The sequence below is a fragment of the Bos javanicus genome, chromosome 2 (assembly GCF_032452875.1).
Source record: "Bos javanicus breed banteng chromosome 2, ARS-OSU_banteng_1.0, whole genome shotgun sequence".
Taxonomy (NCBI): Eukaryota; Metazoa; Chordata; class Mammalia; order Artiodactyla; family Bovidae; genus Bos; species Bos javanicus.
The window spans coordinates 17,167,134-17,193,940 of record NC_083869.1 but is presented as its reverse complement, the minus strand read 5'-3'; the positions used below and the strand labels follow the sequence as shown (position 1 = coordinate 17,193,940).

The 26,807-nt window shown below is 37.1% G+C and overlaps 1 protein-coding gene across 4 annotated transcripts in view; it reads right to left on the bottom strand.

Annotated features, from left to right (window-relative positions):
* Window positions 1–26,807, bottom strand: part of ZNF385B (zinc finger protein 385B) — a 372,985-nt gene that overhangs the window by 325,456 nt on the left and 20,722 nt on the right. The window contains exon 1 of one of the 4 annotated variants that reach the window (XM_061433986.1): window positions 20,070–20,254. The exons of the other annotated variants lie outside the window; for them this stretch is intronic. Coding sequence (XP_061289970.1) covers window positions 20,070–20,094 — 25 coding nt within the window. The 5' untranslated portion in view covers window positions 20,095–20,254. Of the gene's footprint in view, window positions 1–20,069; window positions 20,255–26,807 lie in introns of those variants that run through there. 4 annotated transcript variants of the gene reach the window in all.

Sequence of the window (26,807 nt, the reverse complement as noted above, 5' to 3'; positions counted from 1 at the left end):
ATAGCTTTGACTAGATGGACGTTTGTCAGCAGAGTAATGCTAACTAATGATATCAGTTTGTTTCCAAGGCAAACCATTCAATATCACGGTAATCCAAGTCTAAGCCCCAATACTAAGGCTGAAGAAGCTGAAGTTGAATGGTTCTATGATGACCTACAAGACCTTCTAGAACTAACACCAAAAATAGATGTCTTTTTCATCATAGGGGACTGAAATGCAAAAACAGGAAGTCAAGAGATATCTGAAGTAACAAGCAAGTTTGGCCTTACAGTACAAAATGAAGCAGGGCAAAGGCTAACAAAGTTTTGCCAAGAGAACACACTGGTCATAGCAAGCACCCTCTTCCAACAACACAAGAGATGACTCTACACAAGGACATTACCAAATGGTCAATAACGAAATTAGACTGATTATATTCTTTGTAGATGAAGATGGAGAAGCTCTATACAGTCAACAAAAACAAGACTGGGAGCTGACTGTGGCTCAGATCAAGAACTTTTTATTGCAAAATTCAGACTTAAAGAAAGTAGGGAAAACCACTTCGCCATTCAGGTATGACCCAAATCAAATCACTTACGATTTTACAGTGGAAGTGACAGATAGATTCAAGGGATTAGATCTGATAGACAGAGTGCCTGAAGAACTATGGACGGAGGTTCATAACATTGTACAGGAGGTGGTGGTCAGAACCATCCCCAAGAGAAAGAAATGGGAAAAGGGAAAATGGTTGTCTGAGGAGGCCTTACAAATAGCTGAGAAAAGAAGAAAAGCAAGAGGTCAAGGAGAAAAGGAAAGATATACTCATCTGAAAGTGGAGTTCCAAAGAATAACAAGGAGAGATAAGAAAGCCTTTATAAGGGAACAATACAAAGAAATAAAGGAAAACAATAGAATGGGGAAGACTAGAGATCTCAAGAAAATTAGTGATACCAAGGGAACATTTCATGCAAAGATGGGCACAATAAAGGACAGAAATGGTATGGACCTAACAGAGGCAGAAGGATTAATCATACTCACCACTCAAAAATATTTATACTCTACCTAAGTAGGGGGGTCGCAAAGAGTCAGACACAACTGAGCGGCTGATCTAATCTGATCTGATCTGAAGTAGACTATCATCATGTAGTCTTTCTGCATAGATATATTGTTTACATAAATTTATAATTACATGCAGAACAAGGATAAATTGGGAATTATATGATTAAAAATGTAACCAATGAACACATCTAAATAAAAATTTCTTTGAATAACCACCGTGGAAAAACATCATGTCACACCTAAATGAACGTATTTAAGCCATATGGAACATATCAGAGCTACCATAAAGTGACTAAAAAGATTTATTTTGAACACTGAGGAAATCTTACTTGTGAGCAGATGCTTAGTCTAGCTTAGAGGCAGCAGGTTTTCACTGGGTGACTGATCACATCACTGGGACATTTTTTATGAAGTCTAGAATAGGATATTTAGTAGTAAGATGCCTGCATATTGATGACAACATACAATACAGGCACTTCAAGATACTTCTGAAGGACATCGCAATCACAATAAATGCTCTAGATCTTAAAACAAAGACTGTTTATCCCCATTTCTCAGAGAGCAAATGTTCTTTTGTCATGCTTAACTCTTTCAGAAAAAAATCAGTGAGATATTTGCCTGAACAAAATGCACATGATTAAACTCTTGCAACTTAGCTCCCTGACTAATAATCTTTCACTTAATTATTCATATTTTTAGAGCAGCTAGACATATTGTGAGGAGAAGGCAATGGCAACCCACTCCAGTGTTCTTGTCTGGAGAATCCCAGGGACAGTGGAGCCTAGTGGGCTGCCATCTATGGGGTCGCACAAAATCGGACACGACTGATGCAACTTAGCAGCAGCAGCAGCAGCAGCAGCAGCAGACATATTGTGTGTATGTGTGTGAGTCATTCAGTCATGTCAGACTCTCTGTGATCCCACAGACTATAGCTCGCCAGACTCCTCTGTCCATGGAATTCTCCAGGCAAGAATACTGGAGTGGGTCATCATTTCCTTCTCCAGGGAATCTTCCCAACAAAGGGATTGAATCCTGGTCTCCTGCATTGCAGGCGGATGCTTTACCATCTGAGCTATTAGGGCAGCCCATTAGAGAAACTGACAACACATTACACATTTTCTTCTCTTTTTTAAAACTACGAATGCAGTCAATCTTTAGAAATCTATGTGAAGCGTAAAAAAAATGGCAATGAAATGTTACATGAAACATATCCTTAGGCTTTTCCAGCTTAAGTTCTTGTGTGTGTGTGTGTGTGTGTGTGTGTGCGCTCCATCACGTCTGACTCTTTGACACCCCATGGATTATAGTACACCAGGCTCCCGTGTCCACGGAATTTTCCAGGCAAGAATACTGGAGTGGGTTGTCATTTCCTCCTGCAGGGGATCTTATCAAACCAGGGATCAAACCCACATCTCCTCTATCTCCCACGTTGGCAGGAGGATTCTTTATCACTGAGCCAAAGGATATTAAAAATGTAGCCTGAACTTCTCATTGTTGAGAGAAGAACTTAGGAGCCCAGAGAGTTATACGACTTACCCAACGTCTCACAGACAAGTGGTAGCAGCCTCGAGATAAGGTTCCAAAAAACTCAACACTCATCTGTTTTTTTCTCAGCACATGATGACCTCTTTCATACAGAAGGGAGCAGTCAGTGTGAAAGAGCCACATTTATAAATTTTTCTTAAGACTAAAAATTTATCTTTATTACAGTCAATCATTTTTTTTGCCCAAAACAAAATAGCATTATTGCATGTATAAATACTTTTTAAAATAATTTTGTTTTAAGTCTACTGTTACCTGGTCTCAAAATGTCATACTTTCTTCTCCCCAAACTGATGTCATCAGAAATCCTTATTACTGGTTAGCAAATTGCAAAAGACAACATCTGTAAACTCAATTGGAAAGACTTTGGGGCAACAACAACAAAAACATCAATGATAATTTATTGTAAGACTGAAAGAAATCAATTGATATATACTCTTCAAAAATGGGCTTCCCCCATGGCTCAGCAAGTAAAGAATTCGCCTCCAATGCAGAAGACACAGGAGATGTGGGTTAGAGCCCTGAGTCAGGAAGATGCTTTGGAGAAGGAAATGGCAACCCACTCTAGTATTCTTGCCTGGAAAATCCCATGGACAAAGGAGCCTGGTAGTCTACAGTCCATGGGGTCGCAAAGAGTCGGACACACTGAGTGACTAAACATGCATGCTTCAAAAACAGTCATATCATTTATGTATTTATATCTTTAAAACCCACTTACAAATTCCTGATAAAAGATCAAGTTAGAAAATTATTGAAGATCATTAAAACAAGGGTAGCACAAATAGTTTTCAAATTTTTCTTAAATCTAACCCTCAATGTCTTCTGAAAAGATTCAGGTAGTTAACACTTTCAAGTATCAGACAGAGAATAGACTAAATCCTAAAAAACACTGTGGAGTTAAAACATGTCTTCAAAAAGTGTAGTTCATTTAAATATATACACTGTGGTCAAAATTAGATTCAAGAAAACTAATGAGAATATTCTTCTCTACTAAAAAAAAAAAAAAAAAAGGAAAATAACCTTCTTTTCAGTTCAAATTCACTGAAAATCCCAAAGGAAACATTTAATTTTCTAGGACATGCTGAAAGACATAGGTAAAAAGGCAACACAGCTAGAACTGAATTAATCAAGCAAACATCATTGACAATCAATAGAACTTTCCTGGTGATTAAACTCAGTTTGAGATAGCTGGAGGTAGACCAAATCTGGTTGGAAATTCCATGGGAAAAGCATCTTAAAAGTGAAAAATGGTCTTAAAAAATGAAATATGTCAACAGTTGTAAACCTTTCAGCATTTTTCAAGACTATAGGGACAACATCTGAATAAAAACCAAGAGGATAAGCCTTGTGTTTTCAAGTTAAGAGATATTAACCAGTACATATCCTTACCCAACTTCATTCTTATTTTTCAAGTTGCATTGTGTTTATATGAAAACTTGTCTTCTCTAATCTCCCAAATTATTCTCCTAAAGGGTCACATAACTATTAGCAATCAGGAAGGCAGGAGATTGAATACTGAAGTGTTTCAAGGTTAAGACTGCTTAAATTGTTAATTCTAAATTGTTAAATCTAACTACATCTGGATTCTTGTTTCATCTATTTAAAATTGTACTGGGAAAATTCTAAGTTTGGCCACACTCTTATGAGAATGACCACACACCCCAGTATGAGGCAACCCAAGTTTATGCCTGGGTTCTGGCTTAATCATTAATAACTCTTAAAAGGGTTCTGTTTTGATGATATATCATATAAATATCACCTATAAAAATTTTAAACAGCTTCTACTCTTAGTTTCCTAGGCTCCAAGAGGACTTTCTTCCATGCAAACTCAAGGTTAGAAAAGCAGTTAAATACTGATCTTGCTATAACAGAAACCTTAAAGTATACACCTTGACTTTTGGGACCCTACCTTCTGTCCCTCTTCCTTACTACTTTCTATTCCTAGTTTAAATTTCACTTCTTCCTATGCACATCATGTGTTATTCTTCTGATAATCTCCTCTCCCTTCTCACCCACTTAGTGCTTAGCTGACTTGCAAGCATAGACCTAATTTGAAATATTAAAATCTAATAAAAAATACTTCAAAGCTACTAATTAACTTACAAATCAATTATTGCAACCCAGTTCATTTGTCAGTTGGATACACCCCTTTTGCTGATAAAAGAATTTAGGTCAAAATTTATGCTTAAAAAATTCTATTGAATAAACACTTGAATGAGTAAATGAATGTTTAGGAAAGTCATTTATAGACAAGATGTTTGGTATGAAGTAATAGAAACAATTTTATGCTACAAAAAGAAAGAGGATGATAACAAGATAAAAGGGAAGCAAATAAATTCAAATGTGTAATTATGTTTGAAAGAATCCCTGCCACCCCATGGTTTCCCACAACAATCAGCATGTCCTAAGGCACCAATATTTATAACTCAGTCTACTGGATCATTTCTCTTCTTTTTACTGTAAAAATGTAACTGGGACTTTAGGATGGAAGTCATTACTATTTAAAATAAATTTTTAGAAATACATTTAGGAAATCAAAATACATCCATTTCTTCAAGAAAACATGCATCCATTTGCTTTCAACCTGTAACGTTCGGACCTGGCTAATGCTGTTCCCATTTTGTACAAAAGAGGTAGTCAAGAGTGAAAACTTAGAAAGGTGTAGCCCTGCTTTTATTTGTTCCACAATTGCCACGTTTTCAAGCACTGTGCCAGGCTCTGAAGCATTAGTGACTTCATTTGACCATTAACTCCTGCCCGATGAGGTACACTTTACAGATACAAAAACTGACTTTATACAGGTTATAGAACATTCCCACATAACTAATGAGAGTCAAGACTCGAGGTTTGAACCTATGACAGCCTGATGCCAAATCACAAACTCTAAATATTCCATTCACATTTAACTCATTTGTGGTCGTTGTTTAAAGACTGCATTACCTGCACAGTCAAGCACAAACCCCATTAACGACTGATTCTCACAGCTTTAGAAAAACAAACTGAAGAGCTTTTAAAAACACCCCCATGCCAGTGATTCTGATTTAATCAAGGCAGAGCCTGGGGATTGGTACTATTTAAAAGCTCCCCAACTGATTCTTAGGGATGCATGGAAACCTGGACACCTGGCCCTCTGCAAATAGCTTGCTTGATTTCCAAAATGCTATTTCCTGAAAGTTATTCACAGCCACCCTAACCTCCAGACACCACAAGCAGGCCACCATTAGGCACTAATATTTACATAAGGAGATAATGCGGAGATAATGCCTATTGAGGAATGAAACTTACTTATTTGGATTAAGATCTCTCTTTCCTTGTAAAAATGCTCAGCTTTTGTGGTTTGGGTATTCTCATCCCCGTGCTGATTCTTGGATATGTCTTTAAATTTCTTAAAACTGTCTAATGTGGAGTTTGGAACTCATCTTTCCCTTCTCTGTATCTGCTGTAATTTTTATGAGACAGAGAAAGATGAAAATTCATAGAATATTAGCATAGGTCAACTAGGATTGTGTCTAGCTACTTCAGCCAATTAGAGCATGGACTAATGAGACAAATATCATGGCCTTCCTGTTGTCTAATTGGCTCTAATATAGATTCACAAACACAAACTTTACCCTTAATCTTGGGTAGGCAATGCATAAATGCCAGTCATTATCTGTGGATCATTATATATATATATGATCAACATATTACAGCTCTGTGAAAATCCTGTAGTATCATCTTCAAATGAAAACAAGAGTATATTTTATTTTTTTAAGAGTATATTTTAGCAAGTAGCAGTACAGCCAAATTTAGGCCAACTAGAAGACAGAAGGAAAAATGTCTAATCAATAGTCAGCTGATCACAATATTAATCAAGTCATGCCACATTTCTGCAAGCTGATAGTGAATATAAGACAAAATCACTCCCACTTTAGCTCAGCTGGGATTTTGAAAATGTGTTAAATTAACATTCAAATTCAGCATTAAACCCCTAGAAGCAAGGGAATTCATAATAAACTGCCTATCATTTTATCATGACTTTGTACTCAATGCCAAAGGTAAGATCACCCAGAGTTGTGAGTTTCTCAGAGAACAAAATGTATGACATTTAAAAACCAACCCATTACAAAACAGGGTTAGCTCAGTGCAGCACTGAATACTGTTATTTGGGGATTTAAGGCATGCCTTACTAATATTTTAAAGTGGTCTTTCTCTCTCTTCCATTCCTTTTAATATGGTAGTGTGACTTGCATCGAGATATTTTTGAAGTTTTCATTTCACAAAGCTGAAATCCCCTAAGGCCCTGGTGTTGTAAATGAACACTCGGAAGTAAGATGTGTGGAAGGATCTTATGAGAGGGACACTCAAGTGATCTGTGTTCAAAGAATGAATCCTTGAGAAGTGTATTCTAGCAAGTTATGGAAGGAAAAACAAACCGTCAGGCAGGCACTAGGAATAATCATAAAGAGTCAATGCAATACCTGCTCAGAACTTGACCAAACACCAATTTTTCACCTTGACTGGGGGTTAAGGGGAAGGGCAACATACTGGATCATCATCCAATTACTTGGTGAAATGGCTCCTGTTTTACATCTTTTCCCACACAATAACTGTAGCTAGAAACAGTGAAGTCATCATCTTGCAGCCCTATAAGCTTCTACTGTGATAATTTCTGATCATATCATATCCCTTCCATTTCCCCTTCACTTCTACCATCTTTTATTTTTATATGAATAGATCTCTTATTCTCAAAAGTAAACTATATATATGTTAAACAGTTCAAATGTACAAAAGGGTATAATAAAGTCTACTTCAAACCATACAAAAGGGACTATTGTTAAAAGTAATTCCACTTTGAATTCAGTCTGCAGTCTCTCTATGCAATCATTTATCTCATGAAATCATTTATCTCATCTTTCTTTTCTCTCTTCCTCTTTTTCCTCCTTTCCTCCTCCTTGCTCTATCCTCCCACTCTCTGTAAGTATATGTATGTATGTGTGTGCTCAGTCATTCAGTCATGCCTGACTCTTTGTGATCCCATGAAAAACAGCCCACCAGACTCCTCTCTCCATGGAATTTTCCAGGCAAGGATACTGGAGTGGGTCTGCTATTTCATTCTTCTCTTCCTGACTCAGGGATCAAACTGGTGCCTTTTGCATCTCCTTCCCTGGCAGGCAGAGTCTTTACCACTAGTGTCATCTGGGAAGCACACATATATCTTTCACACATATTGTTTGTTTTACTTATAATTGTACACTGCTGCTGCCGCTAAGTCGCTTCAGTCGTGTCCAACTCTGTGCGACCCGATAGACGGTGGCCCACCAGGCTCCCCCGTCCCTGGGATTCTCCAGGCAAGAACACTGGAGTGGGTTGCCATTTCCTTCTCCACTGCATGAAAGGGAAAAGTGAAAGTGAAGTCACTCAGTCATGTCCGACTCTTCGCGACCCCATGGTCTGCAGCCTACCAGGCTCCTCTGTCCATGGGATTTTCCAGGCAAGAGTGCTGGAGTGGGGTGCCATTGCCGTCTCCAATATTTGTACACTATTCAATATCAATAATTATTTTACTATGTACTTTATTCTATTCATTTAATTTTTAAAAATTGAAGTGCAGTTGATTTACAAATGCTAATTTCTGCTGTATAGAAAAGTGACTCTGTTATGCACACATACACATTCTTTTCCATTATGTTTTATCCCAGGAGATTAGATATAGTTCCCTATGCTATACAGTAGGTAGAGGTGCCTTATTTTAAATTACTACACAATATCTGCTAAGCTTTGAATATTTTTGTGATTCCAAAATTCATATGCTGAAATCCTAACACCTAGTGTGATGGTATTCAAAGGTGAAACCTTTGGGAGGTGCTTAGGTCATGAGGGTAGAGTCCTCATGAATGGGATTCATGTTCTTATAAAAGAATCGGGGATCTCACCTTTTTGCCATGTGAAGACACAATGAGAAATCTGGGATCTGGAAGAGGGCCCTCACTCAATCTTGTTGGCACCCTCTTCTCAGACTTTGGGACTCTAAAACTGTGAGAAATAAATTTCTGTTTTTTATAAGCTAGCCAGTCTATATGGTACCCAGGCTAAGACAATATCAAACAACATGGATGAACCATAATTATCATCACCTACCACTGGGTTGTTTTTTTTTTTTCTGGATTTTCTTATTATAAATAGTGTTACAACAAAATCTTGTATTTGTATACAGATACATGCAAAAAATGTATTGCTGTATGTATCTCTGTATGCATATGCAAGCATATATGCTGAACAGATCTGGGTAGTAGAACTGATAGGTCAAAGATACGTATATTTTAAGTTTCGGCAGTTATGGCCACATGGCCCTGCAAATACAGGGCCACAGGCCCTGCAAATCACCAATGCATGAGAATGCTCCCATGTCCTCATACTTGCTAATTCACTGTGAAATTATAAGGTTTGATTTTGCCCATCTGAGAGGTAAGAAAAATAGTATCTCACTGTAATTTTAATTCAAGAATGAATATTTTTATGAGCAGCAATATCAAGTAATTTATAGAGTTCACCACAAGAATTCACCGATTCCGTATTCAATTATCCTATCCTTTAATCAGTGTTGAAAGGATATTATTTACTATGTGCCAATTGTTGCTCTGAGAGTCACTACTTAAATTAGGACAGTTCCTATCCCCAAGGCAGTCCAGCAGAGGAGGAAGACATTAAAATAATAATTAATATACACTGTGGTAAGTACAACAATAGAACATGTATACTGTTTGGATTAAAATAATAATATACATTGTGGTAAGTACAACAATAGAACATGTTTACTGTTTGGATTAAAATAATAATTAATACACATTGTAGTAAGAACATTAATAGAACATGTATATTGTTTGGATATAGAAATGCTTAACTCTGGGTAAAGAGCTTGTTTCTGAAATGTACCTTAACTATTTTTGCATTTTATAAACATATTCAATTGTGATAAGAATAATAAACATAACACCTTAGTCAGCAAGAAGCATAACTGTGGCAATTACAGCTAATAATTAAAGGTTCTGATTAGTTAAAAAATTATTTTAACTGGCACATCTATGCTTATAATCTACATACTGAAATAAGAGTATGCAGAATAATTTATAAAATTTTGTCTTGCTTGATACAACAATGTTTTGGGGACTTACAACATTGTCTAAAAAATAAGTCAGCATATTTTCTCTCTGTCCATTTTGCAGACATTGTTTAGCTCTTTTGAAATCAAAGCACAAACTTTAGTCTGCTACCTTTTCTCCTCTCTCAACTCATTGAACTATTAAACGTTTAATACATGGTGATTTCTATTAACTGTTGGATTTGTTATACCATGCTAAAGATGCTCACCTTTTAGTATGAGGTGTGTTAAGGATAGTTAATTATATTACACAGAAAGTCCTTTAAGTATTCAGTTCCCATAAAATGTGATAATAATGTTAACATCATTGACTGGTAAAGCTACTACTTGAGTTTTTAATTATCATTCTAACCTTTAGAAGCTGTCTTCCAATCAACAGAAAAGCTTTAAAACTTTATCTCTGGACTAAATTCAACTCACTGATCACATTCCCTTAATTTCCAAACCTCAACACATTGGTTATAGTCAACTGGTAAGTTCTCACTGAAATGCAAACCTTCAGGCTGGGCTGCACACAGAACTAGATAGAAGGAGTTGGTGTGGTGCACAGAAGCTGTGGAGTGAAGGTCTATGTCTGACTTTCAATTCTGTTCTCTTATCAAGCTACTTATCCTTTTGTTGATTCTGATTTATTATTAGTACAATGAGCAAATACTACTTCTACTATCTACTTCCCAGAGTTACAGTAATGATCAAATGAAACAATGGATGGAAACAGATGAGGAGTCATAAACAATAAGGTTCTCTGATTCCCTTTAAAAATAACCCTTTCTTTCACACTCAATCTCAATTCTTCATGTAGCATCTACCTACCCAAAACCTTCTATGTTGTGCTACTCCATCTGGATCTCTCTACTCTCATCACTGTCTCCCACCAATATTCACCTTCTTTAGGTTTTATCTCTCAGACCCTAATTTTCACTAGAAGACAGCTATAACACAGGAAAGAATAATTGGTAAATAATAATGTACTACATTTATTAAAGTACTTGCCACATGCCAATCATAAAGTCATCACTAGGCAACCTTTCAGCTTTTCCTACAATAACTTCTGATTATCTCATATTTCTCCTATTTTCCTTCAACTTGTCATGCAAAGACCTCTATATACATTATTCTCACTCAATCTGTACTACAAATCCATGTAGTGGAGTTTATCATTATTCTTGTTTTACAGATCAGGAAACCGAGGCTTGGAAAGTGAAGTAATTTACCCACAGTCATGCAGCTAAGCTGTGGTGAAACTGGGCTTTGAACCTCACAGGAATTCCTTCCATTATCACTGGGCTCTGCTGCTCTTCTTAGATGCAGAACTAATGCAATCAACCAATGGTCACTCATATATATTAATTTAAACATGGTCATTGAACTATACAGCCTGAATTTGGAAGCTCATCTAAATTAACCATCCATCCAATCCTTATCCTCATTTATCACACACCTGAGTCACATTCTGTGTTTTTTGCTTCAATATCACCAATGAGGAATGTATTCTATATACCCAAAAGGAATCCCTTCATATTCAGACAGCTCTATTGTAAAGTCCTTTATATCAAGTGAAAATCTTCCTTCCTGAAAAGTCCATTTGTGAAAATCTTCCTTCCTGAAAAGTCCATTTCACTGATCTTAATTTTACCTGAAACCTTCGTTTAAAAACTATAATTCATATGTTGTAATACAGTAAATCCTCTAATGACCTCTTCTCCCTGATCAAGTATTCAGTGCACCTTGGCCATGGTGGGCCCTCTCAAATGAAAGCACCTAAACTCTTTGCATTCCTCTCAAACTCCAGGCATGCTCTGGCCAGGTGAGCAAACTTCATTGTTATAGATACTCTAGTTCCTCTAGTCCCCGCCAAGACACCCTTAAGATTGGGTGGGGGTAATCCTACCATGGTTTTGACTTTTGTATGAGTTTACATCTCCTACATCTTTTTTCACTCCCTTTTCCATGTACTATAGTTGAAACTGATCATGCTGGAGTTGGTTCATCTTTCTAAAACAATGGTTCTAAGTAGGTCTGCACGTTGTTATAGAGTCACCTTGGGAGCTTTAAAAATACTGATTTCTGGGTTGCGGTCAGAGATTCTAATGTATATAGTATGGGACATGGCCTTGATATCAAGATTTATATTAACTGCATTTTCCTATGTTTTTATTATTATCAGTTTTATATCATCCATAAATTTAAAGACATGGTAACCAATGTTCTCACCAAGTCATTGCAGAGTCCTGGAGCTTTACTTTAAGTTAATATTGGCCAGGTTCACAGACAGAGTTGCCTGACAGGCTACAGTCCATAGGGTCTCAAAGAGTCAGACATGACTGAGCGACTAAGCACAGCACACTTGGGTACAGGCATTCAAGCAGTTATAAATCCACTAAAGTACACTATCATTCAGACAACAGCTTTCTATTTTGTTCACAAAATGACATCAAGAAAGATTTTATTAAATATCTTATAGAAAAGCTAGTCTAGGACATGGTTAAAAGCATGGATTCTAGAGTCCAGCTTCCTGGGTTCAAATTCCAGCTGAGTTATTTCCATGACTTTAGGCAGATAACCTAACCTCTCCATACTTCAGTTTCTATAGTTGTAAATAGGTATAATAGTACTTACTTAGAGGGTTGCTATACAGATTAAAAGAGTATAAACATGTAAAGGTTCTGAAGCAAGAAATAGGTGTTAGAGATAATTTTCAAGCCATTCATGTTTCTCCTTATCCCAATTAAAGCATGATTCACAACCCAGTACAAGGTTTCTAACTATTGGGTACACATGACATCCACTGCTTGTTCTCCTTATTTGCATAAAGATGATTGTGTACCTCATACCAGTTCATTGCTCAGTCGTGTCCGACTCTTTGAGACCCCATGAATCGCAGCACGCCAAGCCTCCCTGTCCATCACCAACTCCTGGAGTTCACTGAGACTCACGTCCATCGAGTCAATGATGCCATCCAGCCATCTCATCCTCTGTCGTCCCCTTCTCCTCCTGTCCCCAATCCCTCCCAGCATCAGTCTTTTCCAATGAGTCAGCTCTTGGCATGAGGTGGCCAAAGTACTAGAGTTTCAGCTTTAGCATCCTTCCTTCCAACCTCATACCAAGGAAATAATTTTAATGAGCCCTGACTCTCCCATCTTCCCATACATAGAAAAGCACTAAATTCCTTGAGATGCTTCCTCCTAGGTTTGAGGTCCAATATTTCTAAGTCTACAGATGTAAAGTAGACACTTTCCAAATAGGAACAAAGGAAAAGAAATCTCAACATTTGGAACACTGCCACCAACAGAAGGCACTCCCAGAAAGAGTCATCCGATGAAGCAGTTAGATGAACCAGTTGTCACCACAAGATTGTGACTTAGACACTGACAGCAGGAATTGTTGCATCATTGTTGTGCATGCGTGCTCTGTCCTGTGTGACTCTCTTGTACTCCATGGGCTTCTCCAGAGGATCTTCCTGACCCTGACTGAACTTGGGTCTACTGAATTGCTGGTGGGCTCTTTACAGACTGAGCCACCAGGGAAGCCCAAGTGAAAAACATTAGCTTGCAAATATCTCCTGGAATGACCAACCTCAGGGAGGGAATGTGTTAATCTCTTCAGGCAGAGGGGCAAGGTTCCCTGAGGCAGGTCACCATGCATCACTATAATAACAAAAGTGAAGTGAAGTGAAGTGTCTCAGTCATATCCGACTCTTTGCGACCCCATGGACTGTAGCCTCTGTCCATGGGATTTTCCAGGCGAGAATACTGGAGTGGGTTGACATTTCCTTCTCCAGGGGAAAACAAAGGTTAAAGTCAAAGAAACAGATCTATGAGTCAGAATTGGCTCATGCCTGCAACAATTCCCCAACAGTGGTGCTGGTGGTGCAATGGTAAAGAATCTGCCTGCCAATGCAGGAGACACAGAGATGCACTTTGTATCCCTGTGTTGGGAGGATCCCCTGGAATAGGAAATGGCACCTCACTCTAGTATTCTTGCCTAGATAATTTCATGGACAAAGGAGCCTGGTGGGCTACAGCCAATAGGGTCACAAGAGTCAGACACCAGACACGATACTTCCTCAACTCTTCTCCTTCTCTATAAAAGAACTTGACATCCTGATCCCAATAAGATGGGTTTTTTTGACATATTAGTCTACCATCTTCTTGGCCAATTGGCTTTCTGAATAAAGTAATATTCCTTGCCTCAAAAAAAAAAAAAAAGTGTACCTAAAGTGTACAAAATCCAAAAGCTCCAGTTAAGCAAGAGTTAACTAATTTATTATGGATGCAGTATTATCCATTGTACAATAATAGAAGTACATAAAATGCACACAGCTATCGGAAAAAGAAGCCCCCATGGATTCATTTCTGAATTTGCTACCTCTTGAATATTTTGAAATTACTCAAAACTCAGGCTCCCTTTCCCAGTATCTCCCGCACCAAAAAAAAAAAAAAAAAACAACTTGAGTGAAGAAACACCACTTTAACTTACTGAAATAAACACAACATTTCTAGATATAAAGTCATTTCCTCTATCATCTTGTAAAAAACCAACACTACCAAAGAATGAATCAGAGAAAAAAATAGAACTAGAATTACCATAGAGCTCCAAGTGAAATTCACACGCCAGTTCTGAAATGTCAGCAAAATGATGTTCAGCTAAATGCCCCAGTGGTATTGCAGACTCCCTGGATGAAATAAGACAGAAGTCTCCTCACTCTGACAGAATAGGCATTCCCTGTGGGAGGCATGTATTTATTATTCAACTGCCCTGTGCCAAGAAAATATAGCTATTGGATAATATCATCTTTTAGGAAATTAATAGATACGGAGTCTGCCAAACTACTGGCAACTTTTACTTAACCACCAGTGCCTTTTCTAATAATTTGAGAACAATTGCATAGGAAAAAAAAAGTTTTTTGACGGTATTTAGTGATAGGAATTTAGATTACTGATTCACATTGGCATCTGGTCAACAAAAGCACCACACAGCCAAACAGGACTGACGTAAGTAGGAGGACACTGGAGCTGATATGGAGCCGAGAACAGAATGATATTTAAGGTGAGGAGGAATCAGAATCCCAAATGGTACAGTTTAGATGCCAGAAAAGGCCACCAATATTATTCTAAACAATTAGAAGTAATGTGTAACATTGCAGTAACATTTGCAACTAGGCAAAAGTAGAAAAGAGATCCATGACGGGAGGCCAAAAATACTATCTTCTGATATCCAAAATAACAAAATTGAAATAGTCGTATACCATTAATAGGCATGAAAAATTGGAAGTCAAATATAATTTGTCCTAGGACAACAGACATTGAGAAATTAACTAGATCATGGGGGTGAGGGGGTTACCTTTGAACTGAAAGAAGATATGATTTACTGAGCAGTTCCTTATTGGGCTGGTAGTGTTAATCCATTTCTAAACCTGCGTTAATTGCTCTCAGACTCAACTGATCCATCTGGGCTCAAAACAGGCTTCCTGGTCTGACATGTCACATGACTATAGGACTGAGGTGGCAGCTTAGACTGGGTATAAAAAGTGTAGCTTGAAGAAATTACTCTGAACATTTGCCTCTACATTACTGACTAAGCAACTGGAAGATATTCTAACACAAAATTCTGTTACAGTATATAGGACTCAGTTGTCCATATATTTTCTCTCATTTTGAGAATCAAATTAGATACTGATGTCTAGTCACTCCTGTTGGGGATATTTACAAAAATAGTGGTAGGGGAAGGGAGATATTAAGAAGTGAAAAGAGAGAAGAAACGTAATGGAAAAGGCTAAGTGAACAAAGAGAATTTTGCAATACAGTCTTAGGTGAGATCTAGCAAGATGAGCCTTTATTCTCCTCTAGGGAGGTTGCCCAGCTATATAAGAGTGACATTCAGAGCTGAGATAGAGTAACTCTAGGCTGGGAGTAGGATTTTTGATAAATAATTCAGCATCTGTACAATGGATAGTGCACTAATATAAAGTTGTAATAAGAATTCAATAAAACCTGCCTATAAATATTTTGATATTGTATAAGGCATATAGTAGGTACACAATAAATATTATGTTTATTCTATTTTACTCAGCTTTGGTACATTGAATAATCCAAGGATCTTTCTAAGTCAAGTTTTCAAGATACAATGCTTCCCTGAGAAACCTAGGAAATAGCAGTCCAAAATATGAGCCTTAAAATCAAAAGGACAATTAATACAGAAAAAAAATTCAGATTGAGGGTGGAAGGGCCTTGAAGGGGGGACCTCTCATTATGCAACAAAATAAAATTAATTTATAAGTATCTCAAACCTGTTGAGTGAGAAAAATCCTGAAAACGTCCTAGTTGGCAAAGGATTTCAACAATCAGAAATTAATTGTACAATTCTCGTGATTTATTTAAAATCTTACTGACAGCTATTATTCAATGTGCTATCTTTATTATTTTATCTCAGTAATGACAAGCTTTCATAGCCTTACTCATGATTTTTGCTCCAACAATCCTATTTTTTATACCATTTGAAGCTTCTCAAACAGAAACTTTATTATAGGAGTTTCCTGGCATAAACTCTAACTGTAGAAACTGATTGCTTTTACAGAAAAGAGAAACCTCCACTTGAGCTTTGGTAGACCCAGTTTTCCAGGTAATAATTAGAAACTCAACTTCTTATATAGAACCAGGTAGGGTTCCCACATTAAATACAGTGCTGCTGCTGCTGCTGCTAAGTCGCTTCAGTCGCGTCCAACTCCGTGCAACCCCATAGACGGCAGCCCGCCAGGCTCCTCTGTCCCTGAGATTCTCCAGGCAAGAATACTGGAGTGGGTTGCCATTTCCTTCTCCAATGAATGCATGCATGCAATGTCGCTTCAGTCGTGTCTGACTCTGTGTGACCCTAAGGACAGCAGCCCACCAGGATCCTCCGTCCACAGGATTCTCTAGACAAGAATACTGGAGTGGGTTGCCATTTCCTTCTCCAATAAATACAGGGCAGTAACTCAAATTTGCATTTCAGCTATACAACAAATAATTTGTAGCACATGTATGTCCTAAATATTTTATGGGACATACTTATATTAAAAATTATTCATCACCACAGCAACATACCTCAAAATAAACAACAGAGTATATAGATTTGTTGTTTAGTTGCTAAGTCATGTCTAACTCTTTTGTGACCCCATGGACTGTGGCCCACCCAGCTCCTCCTCCATCTATGGGATTTCCCAAACAAGAATACTGGGGTAGGTTGCCATTTCCTCCTCCAGGGGCTCTTCCCTAACCCAGGGATTGAACCCACATCTCCTGCATTGGCAGGTGGATTCTTTACCACTGAGCCACCAGGGAAATCAGAGTATATAGATAGTCCAAACTAATTACTGAATGTATACAACAGGAAAACTCAATGAACTTGAAGAGCACTTTGATTCTGTTTCTCAACCAACACAGGCTGACTTCATCTGCTGTATTTCATAACTAATCATTTTTAAAACCTGCTAAAGGAAATCCCAGATTGCTATCTCTTGATAGCAAAGTGAAAAGATGCAGGTACATCACTGAGATTCATCATAACTCATCATAACTTTCTAAATCCTTCTTGTGAAGAGAAATTGCTACTAAGACTCCAGGCAGATATGCTAAATTATCCTTCACTTCCTCTAATGAATTTTCCATGATCTGTGTAATATGACAAATTTCACTATTCTAAGAGAATTCTGACGTTCTAAAACTTCTTTAAAGGTTTCGTGTACTAAACACATTACATCATCAGGAATTTCAGAGAAAAAAATCTCAATGCCCTTTTAACCTTCCAATTCTCAACTCACAAACCCAATTTGTTTCATGGGCTTTGGGGAAGTGAGAAATATAAGACTTATTTGTAAGTCAAAATCTAAAATAAAATACCCTTGACTATCTGATGATGACTTGTGACATGACATTCCCAAAAGGACAGAAGAAAAACAGTTTAAAATTAGGCTTCATCTAAAAACAGAAAATCTAATTGTAATGGCACATAATACATCCCTGCATTTCAATAAATAACATTTTATCTTGAATCCTTAATCATGTGAGATCGCTTAACCTAGGCAATGATCCAAGGATTAACAAGAAAAGAAAATCAGGAAGTGCAAGATTTTAAAAGCATTTGCAGTTCCATGGTCAAAATCAAATGAAAGAAAAAGTATAATAGCTCCATTTCAATGTATCCAAATTTACCTGTTTAGCTTTATTTCTACCACGCAAAGAATAAACCCAAGAATAAACATTTTATTAAATGTCTTAGTAGTTAATTTTGATCACCTCTGTTTCTAAATGCATTATTACCAGCAAAACTTTCAACAAGGGTTATTTTCTGATGGAAAGAAAATGCTAAGGAAATCATTCTCACAATATTTGCTTATACATTTCATCTTTTATCACTCTGTGAGAACAAAAACTATTTTTAATATTTCTATAATTTTACCATCTGAGAACTTTTGCTGTTTAAGATGAGGCAGTTGTATGAAAGAAGATATTTTTTTTTAACATTTTAATGTATCTTCAGACAATGTAATTTTGTTCCTTAACTAAACCTCTTCATAGCACATATATGTATAATGAAGTATGGGTAGTTTATATCAACTATAAAATATATAAAAGCCTTACCCTCTCCCACAGTGCTCTAGCATGTGTTAACAAAGAAGCAGATAAGCCTAATGATGAATGACACGATATAGTCAGCACTAATAGAGTGGTTTTCTACAAATGCATTGAGAAAAGATGAACAAATACTTTACATTTCGGAACATGGCCATTTTGATGTCACATGTCAAGTAAGGTACAAAGTGGTAAATGTTAGCAACTTTAAATCTGTAGGTCCTGGATCAAACAGCATAAAGGAACTTTGGAGGAATGACAATGCATTCTAGAAGGTAGACTGGGTTGAAGGTAAGAGTCTCTTCTTGAGAGTCTAATGAGGTCTTCCCCTCCCTCTGCTTCACAAAAATTTATCTCCTAGAGACACCTTAGCAGAAGCTATCAGCTTTGACAGAACACCGAAATCCTGGCAGTGAACCATAAATTGACCATTACCATAAAAAGAGCTGCTAAATGAGAAACCATGTGCTCAGTATAAAACTAATTTCATGCTTTCAAAAGCACACAGTGGCTTCAAGCAAGATAGTGGCCCTGGGACTTGCTGAGACAGATTGGCGAACACAAACAGTTTGCTCCTGATGTGTGTGCTTAGCCAAGCTTTACATGTACTGGCAGTAAATGGGGTTCTCGAATCTTCCGTCAAACAAATACACACTTATCTATAACTTTAGAGCTGAAAGCTATAAAACAGCTGCCTTGAATAAATTTAGCAGGAACACACACACACACACATATATACATACCCCATGGGCCATGCTAGCTTCCAATCAAATAAAAATAGATTTCTCTGCAGACCTAATATACTAAACAGGCACTTAATAAGCATACTGCTATTGAATACATCATAACTGTCACAGTCCTTTCTTCTTTAGAAACAGCTTCTCATCATGTAGGAATTAGAGTTTAGAAGAGCCTAAGCAAGAGGACTCCATTTACTTGGAAGCTAACTTTGAGTTTGCCCTTATCAGGCTGATGTTCAAATACTCTATACTGATAAAGCCACATCAGACCTGTCTCGGCGTGATTATCTACTCATTTAACTCCTCACATGAGTGTCAGTCCTTTATTTACATTTAAATGATAAAATCTGCTACATTTAAAATGTCACATCTAATTAAAACATGCTTTATGAAGAAATGCTGCTAATTTTCTCCTCTCATTGAATATAACATCCCTGAAAATCAATTACTTTAGATTGTCCAGTGCATGACAGGTCATAACTTTTAATTATTAATAATGTCAAGCTTAACAAGGTGTCAACTCCAGCATGCAATCTATTTCACTTACTTTCTTAGTTATCTCATAAATATCTGGTGTTTCCTGCTATACATTTTTCACATCAAAGATTCTACAAAGTACATTTAGTTCATAGCCTTATTATATACACCTGAAGTACATAATAACACTGCTAATTGCCTACTTTTAGTAATGACAGCAAATAACATAATATCACTGACTTGTTCTGAACGTTTAAAATGCAAAGGAAGTCACCTACGGGTAAGATGTCCTCGGCAAACAGCTAGCACAGAATAAAAAGAACACTGTTACATCCATTTAAGGAGTTACTCCCCCCAAAATTATAGAATCATATATACGGCTCTTCACTGCTACCCCTTCAGATCTGTCAGCACGACATGATAAACAATTGGCAACTCCACAGGATTCAACACAGCATTCAAAAGAATCTGCTACTGACACCCCAGAGCCCCACGTCCAAGTTTTAGAATAAAAATGCTCACCTCTGCTAGGAAGTCCACTCCACATCTTGGCAGGGCTTTCACCAGCTTCAAGAACCACCAAGCTGGATAAACAAAACTTCCAGGATGTGCCCAGTGTAACACGGGGCTACGGAGACTTGGCTCCAGCCCTGATGATCTGTGTGACAGCACCGCGCTATATCAGTGCAGCTCCAAACCTTCCCAGATGCTGGCTTATTGCACTGCTCATTGAAAATCCTTTACACGCTGGCAACATTTTAGGGAAGGACAAGCACACTCTGAGTCATTTGTAAAGAAAACAGAGCAATTTCAATTCTATATCTCCATGCGTGCTGAAACCAGAAGCACTGTCAACCTACAAGTCTGAGGTGGGTTTATGCCGAGAAACAGGCAACCTAAGCCTTCATTATCAATGCATGAAATCAGCCACTGTGATCAAATTCAAGCAAACCACGAAAAGGATATGATTATGAAAGGCTCCACAGATTTAGCACCAAACCTTGTGGAATGAAGAAATCGTCTATTGAAATTGTGTAAATGTTAAAAATAGCTCCGGCTTTTCAACAATGAGCAAAATACAGAGAAGAAATCAGTAGTCTATAGTATAAGGACCTATCATAAAAGCTACAAAAAAACAAAATAGCTGTAGATCCCTGGGACTTTTCTACAGACAAATGAAATCACTAGAGGCTATTACAACTGTAACAAAAATTTTTTTCTTAATATATTTGACACAGATGTCGTTAAAAAGCAAGTTAAATATCCATTAACCCCCGAGTGCCTGTCCCTAAATTAAAATAATAATAGTAAAAATGTGTAGGGTTATGCCAGGGCAAAATACTATCAATTTTACTCCAAGATGAATTTTTAAACAATAAACATTTAAATATATTTAGTCTGTGTAATGAGAAAATATACGTACAAGGTAGAGAATATTTTTAACCCCATAGTCTCTCATTGCTTATTACATTTTTAAAATCTACAGCTCATTAAATCCATACATCCCCAACCCAGCCACCCTCAAATTTATACCTTTACCTTTCACAAACCTTCCTCTTTTATTAGTAAAATATAAGATGCAAGAGCCAGTTGACATAGTTTTAAAAAGGCACAAGGTGGCTAAATCCCAGAAAATAGCAGCAATGATTTGCAATAACAAAATATAGAGCTTTGACACGTGCATTCAAAGTGCAAAGTAAAAGGACATAAAACATCTATCCAAAAAATCATAAAAATGACTGGGAGAAATTCCTAGTAGCAGCATTGACAAAGCACATATTTAAGGTTCTATTCAGATTTTTAAAAATGAGTTTTAGGTTCTCATTGAGACTCTAAGGCAGAGCAAATCAGGATTTAGTAAGTGCAATTCCTGATTTGCAGATCTTCTATAGATAACTGTATTTAATTGTTATAATACTCACAGCTCTTAGGTATAGATATATTTAGTAGTATCTAATCTAAAACATCTGTATAAAAATAAAAACTACGCCACAGCACATATTTACAGAACACAACTACTGGAGCAACATTAAACATTAAACTCCCATGAGTAGTCTCATGTCCCTAGTGTGGAATTGACTCCTGACAGGACACCAGCTGCATGTTCTTCCTTGAAGATAGTTACAGACATATATGAGTGGAGATGCACGTGTGTGTTGAAGGGGGAGAGAATGTACTAAATCTTTATGATCACTTTTGCTGCTTGAATTCCATTCATTTTGTGCCTCATGAATCCCCTAGGACAACAACTGAATGGACTATGAGAAATGGCATCAGATATCACTGATTCAGAAATTATTTCATGTCATCTCTCTCTGGTCTTCTGTACTTTTCTTGTCTTAGAAGATAGTCTATGAGATATTGTGTCCCTAGAACTCATATTATTATTATAATACATGCAACTCCCTGGTAATAAGAAAATAGCTTAAAATAAAAACCAAAATATTTAATTATAGGTCCTCAATCCCTTATCTAAAACCCCTAGTGCCAGATGCATTTCAGAATTCAAATGCTTTCAGATTTTATAAAGATAACACGCTGCTTTACTGTGAATTATATAATACTTCCAGTAGAGTAGAGGGCAACAGTCTATAATCAGACATAATAACAATTCTGCAGCACAATATGTGCATATTAATACTAGACAGGATAAATAAAGACTACTGTTAACCTCACATCAGTTCAGGTCAGGATTTGCCATCAGTATAAATTACAAAACCTTCTAATTTTCAGAGTTTCTTAGTTTTGGGGAACTGCAGGTAAGAGATTATGGATGTGTACAAATGTTCACCTAAAGTACTAGAAGGTTATGGGTTGGAAAGTGGTACCTCAGCAGTGTTCTCTGGCTCAGGCAAGAGATTTGGAGATGAGGACTGCTTTAACAGGATAAGGAAAAAATACGAGAAGGTGCTATTAAGACTGAGACACAAAGGGGAGCAGAGATGTCGCTATAATGCAAGACAACAAAACTAGAACGTGGGAACAGAAGGCAAGAAGAAGCCATTCAGAATTACTGTGCCAAGAAATTATGAAATAAAACGATGATAACCAACCACTCATTGATTACCTACTCTAACTCAGTAATGTGAAAGGGACTTGACATAATACTTTATAATTTTCAAAAGGAAATTTTAAAAGGAAAATGTGTTTTCAGAATGAGGCATAAAATGTTGGTTTATCTCACCCTTTTCTCAGTGTACCCCAAAACAAAACATCCACAATATTAAACATCACATGTGAGAATGTCAGAAAAAACAAACAAAAAAATAAGCTTTATCTTCTGAAGTAAAGGTCCATATTTTATTTTATACACTATTTGGGATAGGAGTTCCTTAAAATCACTTACAGAAAAAAAGTAACACTCTACAATCTATATTCAAACTGCATAACATTAAAGCCCATTTAAAAAATATATTCTTAAGACACATGAATATTATGTTGTGTTTACTTGGAGTTTTCCTATGAGTCTATTTCTCAAATAGATACTTTTTTATACTAAGTAAACTGAAGAGTATTAACACAGCAAAGCATTGACACTGGACTTAAGACTTTAGACCTACAGAATATTCACCATCTTCTATGAGACCTCTTCAAAAAATAAAAAGTTGCAGTTATAACACATAGGAAGGACAAGTCTAGAGCTCTAATGTACAGCATGATGATGAAAATAATACTGTATTGAACACAACTGATCCTTGAACATTGCCAGGGAGAGGGGTCTGACCCTCCTCATAGTGGAAAACCCGAATATAATTTATATAGTCAGTCTTCCTTATCCGAAGCTCCTCCATATTTGAGGCTCCTCATATTCAGTTTCTCTGTATCCACAGACTCAACTAATTGCAGACTGTCTAGTTCTGTAGGGTTTACTAGCGAAAAGAACCTGCGTATAAGTGGACTGCAAGGAGATCAAACCAGTCAATCCTAAAGGAAATCAATCCTGAATATTCATTGGAAGGCCTAATGCTGAAGCTGAAGCTCCAATAACTTGGCCACCTGATGTGAAGAGCTGACTCACTGGAAAAGACCCTGATGCTAAGATCGAAAGCAGGAGGAGAAGGGGACGACAGAGGTTGAGATGGATGGATGGCATCACCGACTCAATGGTCATGAGTTTGAGCAAGCTCTGGGAGTTGGTGATGGACAGGGAAACCTGGCGTGCTGCAGTCCATGGGGTCACAAAGTCAGACATGACTGAGCAACTGAACAACATCAGTGGGCCTATGCAGTTCAGACCTATAGTGTTCAAGGGTCAAATGAACTGGAAATTTGCTGAAAGCTAGATTTCAGGTGCTGCCGCTACACACAAAAGAAGCGATATACGAAGAGACAAATATATTTAATTAGCTTGACTGTAGTAATTACTTCACTATGTGTTTATCCAATCATTATGTTGAACACCTTAAATATATACAACTTTTATTTTAAAAAAATTAACAACTATAGGTGTGTGCCGCTAAGTCGCTTCAGTTGTGTCTTGACTCTTTGTGACCATTTGGACTGTAGCCCTCCAGGCTCCTCTGTCCATAGGAGTCTCAAGGCAAGAATAATGGAGTGGGTCACCATACCCTCCTCCAGGGGATCTTCCTGACCCAGGGATCAAGCCCATGTCTCTTATGTCTCCTGTACTGGTAGGCAGGTTTTTTACCACTAGCACCATCTGGGAAGTCCTCCAAAACTATAGTTACCCCCTCAAATAAAGGCTTTTCCTGAGTGCCTTTTTGGGAACCAGACTTGCAGTGGGGAGGAATCCTAAGGGTTTTTGGGAGAAAAATGGTCTTCCTATTCACTGTACAAAGTATAATGGAATATGTGGCTCTAATGTTAGTATCTAGAATACAATCCCAAGTCATGTTCCTGTAAAGAAAGGCAATAGCATTTATTCATTTCTGACAGTACCACATAATTTGGCCAAATCTTTCTTTAGCAACCAAAACAGTGCCCTGGTGGTATGATGAAATCCTTGCAATTTCTAAAAGTAACTGATTATTTGGAGCCAGTAACTGCCCAGGAATAAAATCAACATCTCTTTACATCATGTCCACATAAGAAAAGGAAAACTTTAAGAATCTGTGGGCCAACATCTCTGAGCGTGCAGGACAGGCTCACCAGAGACAATCTCTTGAAATGAAGGGGGCCAACGTGATGGAAAATGCCATCATATGCAGCCCCTAGAAAATACTATACCCAGACCACCCAGTTCCTCCAGACTCCTCATGTGATCAGGAAAAGTGCAAACATGTTTCTCAACTTGCCTTAAGAACTGGATCTAGAAAGCCTGTGATGACCGAGGAGGAACAGCACCCCCATGGTCAGTGGTACCATTGTACAAGGTTGTCTAACTTGGAACAATGTCCAACAGCCTCCTTGGCTGTGATGCCAACAAGCTATGAAAGGAGAACATCTGTGTGAAGAAAGGCAGTCAGTCAGGGTGACTATACACTCATCCCCCAGTGAGAATCTGAACTCAATAATTTTATTTCCTATTGAGCCAGCTACTGAAAGCCTTTCTCCTTAGATAAGCTAAAATAGATCATAAATGTATTCTATTGTGAGATACCCATATTTAGGGTGCCTTTGATGATTCAGATCACTCAGCCACCCAGACTTAGCATGACAGTCTTTAAATTTCAAAATCTAAAAATTTTAAATCTTAATTATTTAAAGACTGAAACCCAAGATAGTGTAAAACAAGTTGTCTGTTAATAAATATGATACATGTAAAAGTTCATAGTCCAAAGTATTCTTAAAGCAAAAGACTGTCCTTCACTAAAATAGGGCCAATCACTCCTATTAATTCTTTTTTTAAAAAAGTTCCACTCAAACTCCTTTACATATCAATTCCTTAGGGCTCTGTACTTATATAATCGACATCCTTCTTTAACATTTTTTATACCACATGTACAGAATATAGAACTGTTTTATAAGGACTTTTAAAGGTAACCTGGGGTATAGTTCTAGATTTCTGACACAATCTATAATGGCTAGGCTCTATCTCAAAACATTTTGGAGGTCTGGAATTATACCTTGAGCCTTCATCCTATTCCAAATTGCTGTACTCTCACTCATAAGCAATTTCTACCTCAATAAGTCCTGCAATATAAAACTCAATTGAATTTACCTGGGGGAGTACAGATATGGGCCACTAACTCTATTCTTGTTTGGAAGAATTACAATTTTGCAAAATGCTTAGAAACTTATACTGATCAATACTGGATAAGACAAAGAGTTAGAAAAATAGATAAATATTCTCTGATAAATGTCATCATTGGGTCTGAATTATTCTAAGAGATAATTCCTGTACTCTCTCATAAGGATCTGGGATTTATACCAAAGAAATCATATGCTCTATTTTTAATGATCTCATTTGTGATATTTTGACCAAGACTTTTTCCCCTTCCAAGTCTGTCCCTTCCTGCAAAACTACAGAAATTACATGGGCTCTATCTAATAAATGAGTTACACAGTAATTCCTCCATGAAAAGACTTTATGGACTTATAACTAAGAGGTCTAAGGAAATAGGTGCATTGAAAATAATTAGCCCACCTACCTACATACCAAAATGCTTTATCTGCCTAGTGCATTTACCGACAGAAACTCACTGATACTCACGGACACACTGATAATTTGATATACATTCACTACGGCACTTACATTTTGCAAAAGATTTCATAGTTAAGTTATAAATGGCACACTGATTCATCAAAAATGAAGAAAAGGAACGTATTCAAAACCATATGTTTCTACTGCAAAAGTAAAAGATATTATCATATTGATGAATCTAATCCTATCTCTGCATCTATCACACAACACTTTGTTTGTAGTTAATATCTTTTAAAATAGACTGCAATTTTTTACAGACAAAGAGATTAAGATACTTAAGTAGTCTGTTTAATTTCTGAAAATTGGATAAAAATCTCCCCTACCCCTTCCTCCATTTTTCTCTCTCTCACACACACACACCCTGATTCCTCCTACAGATTCTACCTAAAGCACAGAAAATGCTCAAAAAAAAAATGTCTGTCCAATGAGCATGTCCCGACCCACGTACACCCTCATCTCTTTGTACTTCGCTTTCCATATTCATTGATAAGTTCCAGCAAATATGCTGGGATGAGGAATAAGGCAAATATCTTATTTTCAGTATACTTGTGGCACCATCTTGTGGTAATTCTAGAGTGTTACAGATTCGAGTTTAATTTCCAAAGTTGAACAACGTCTGAGAAAATGCTTTTGAGGATAAATTTTACATTTTAAAT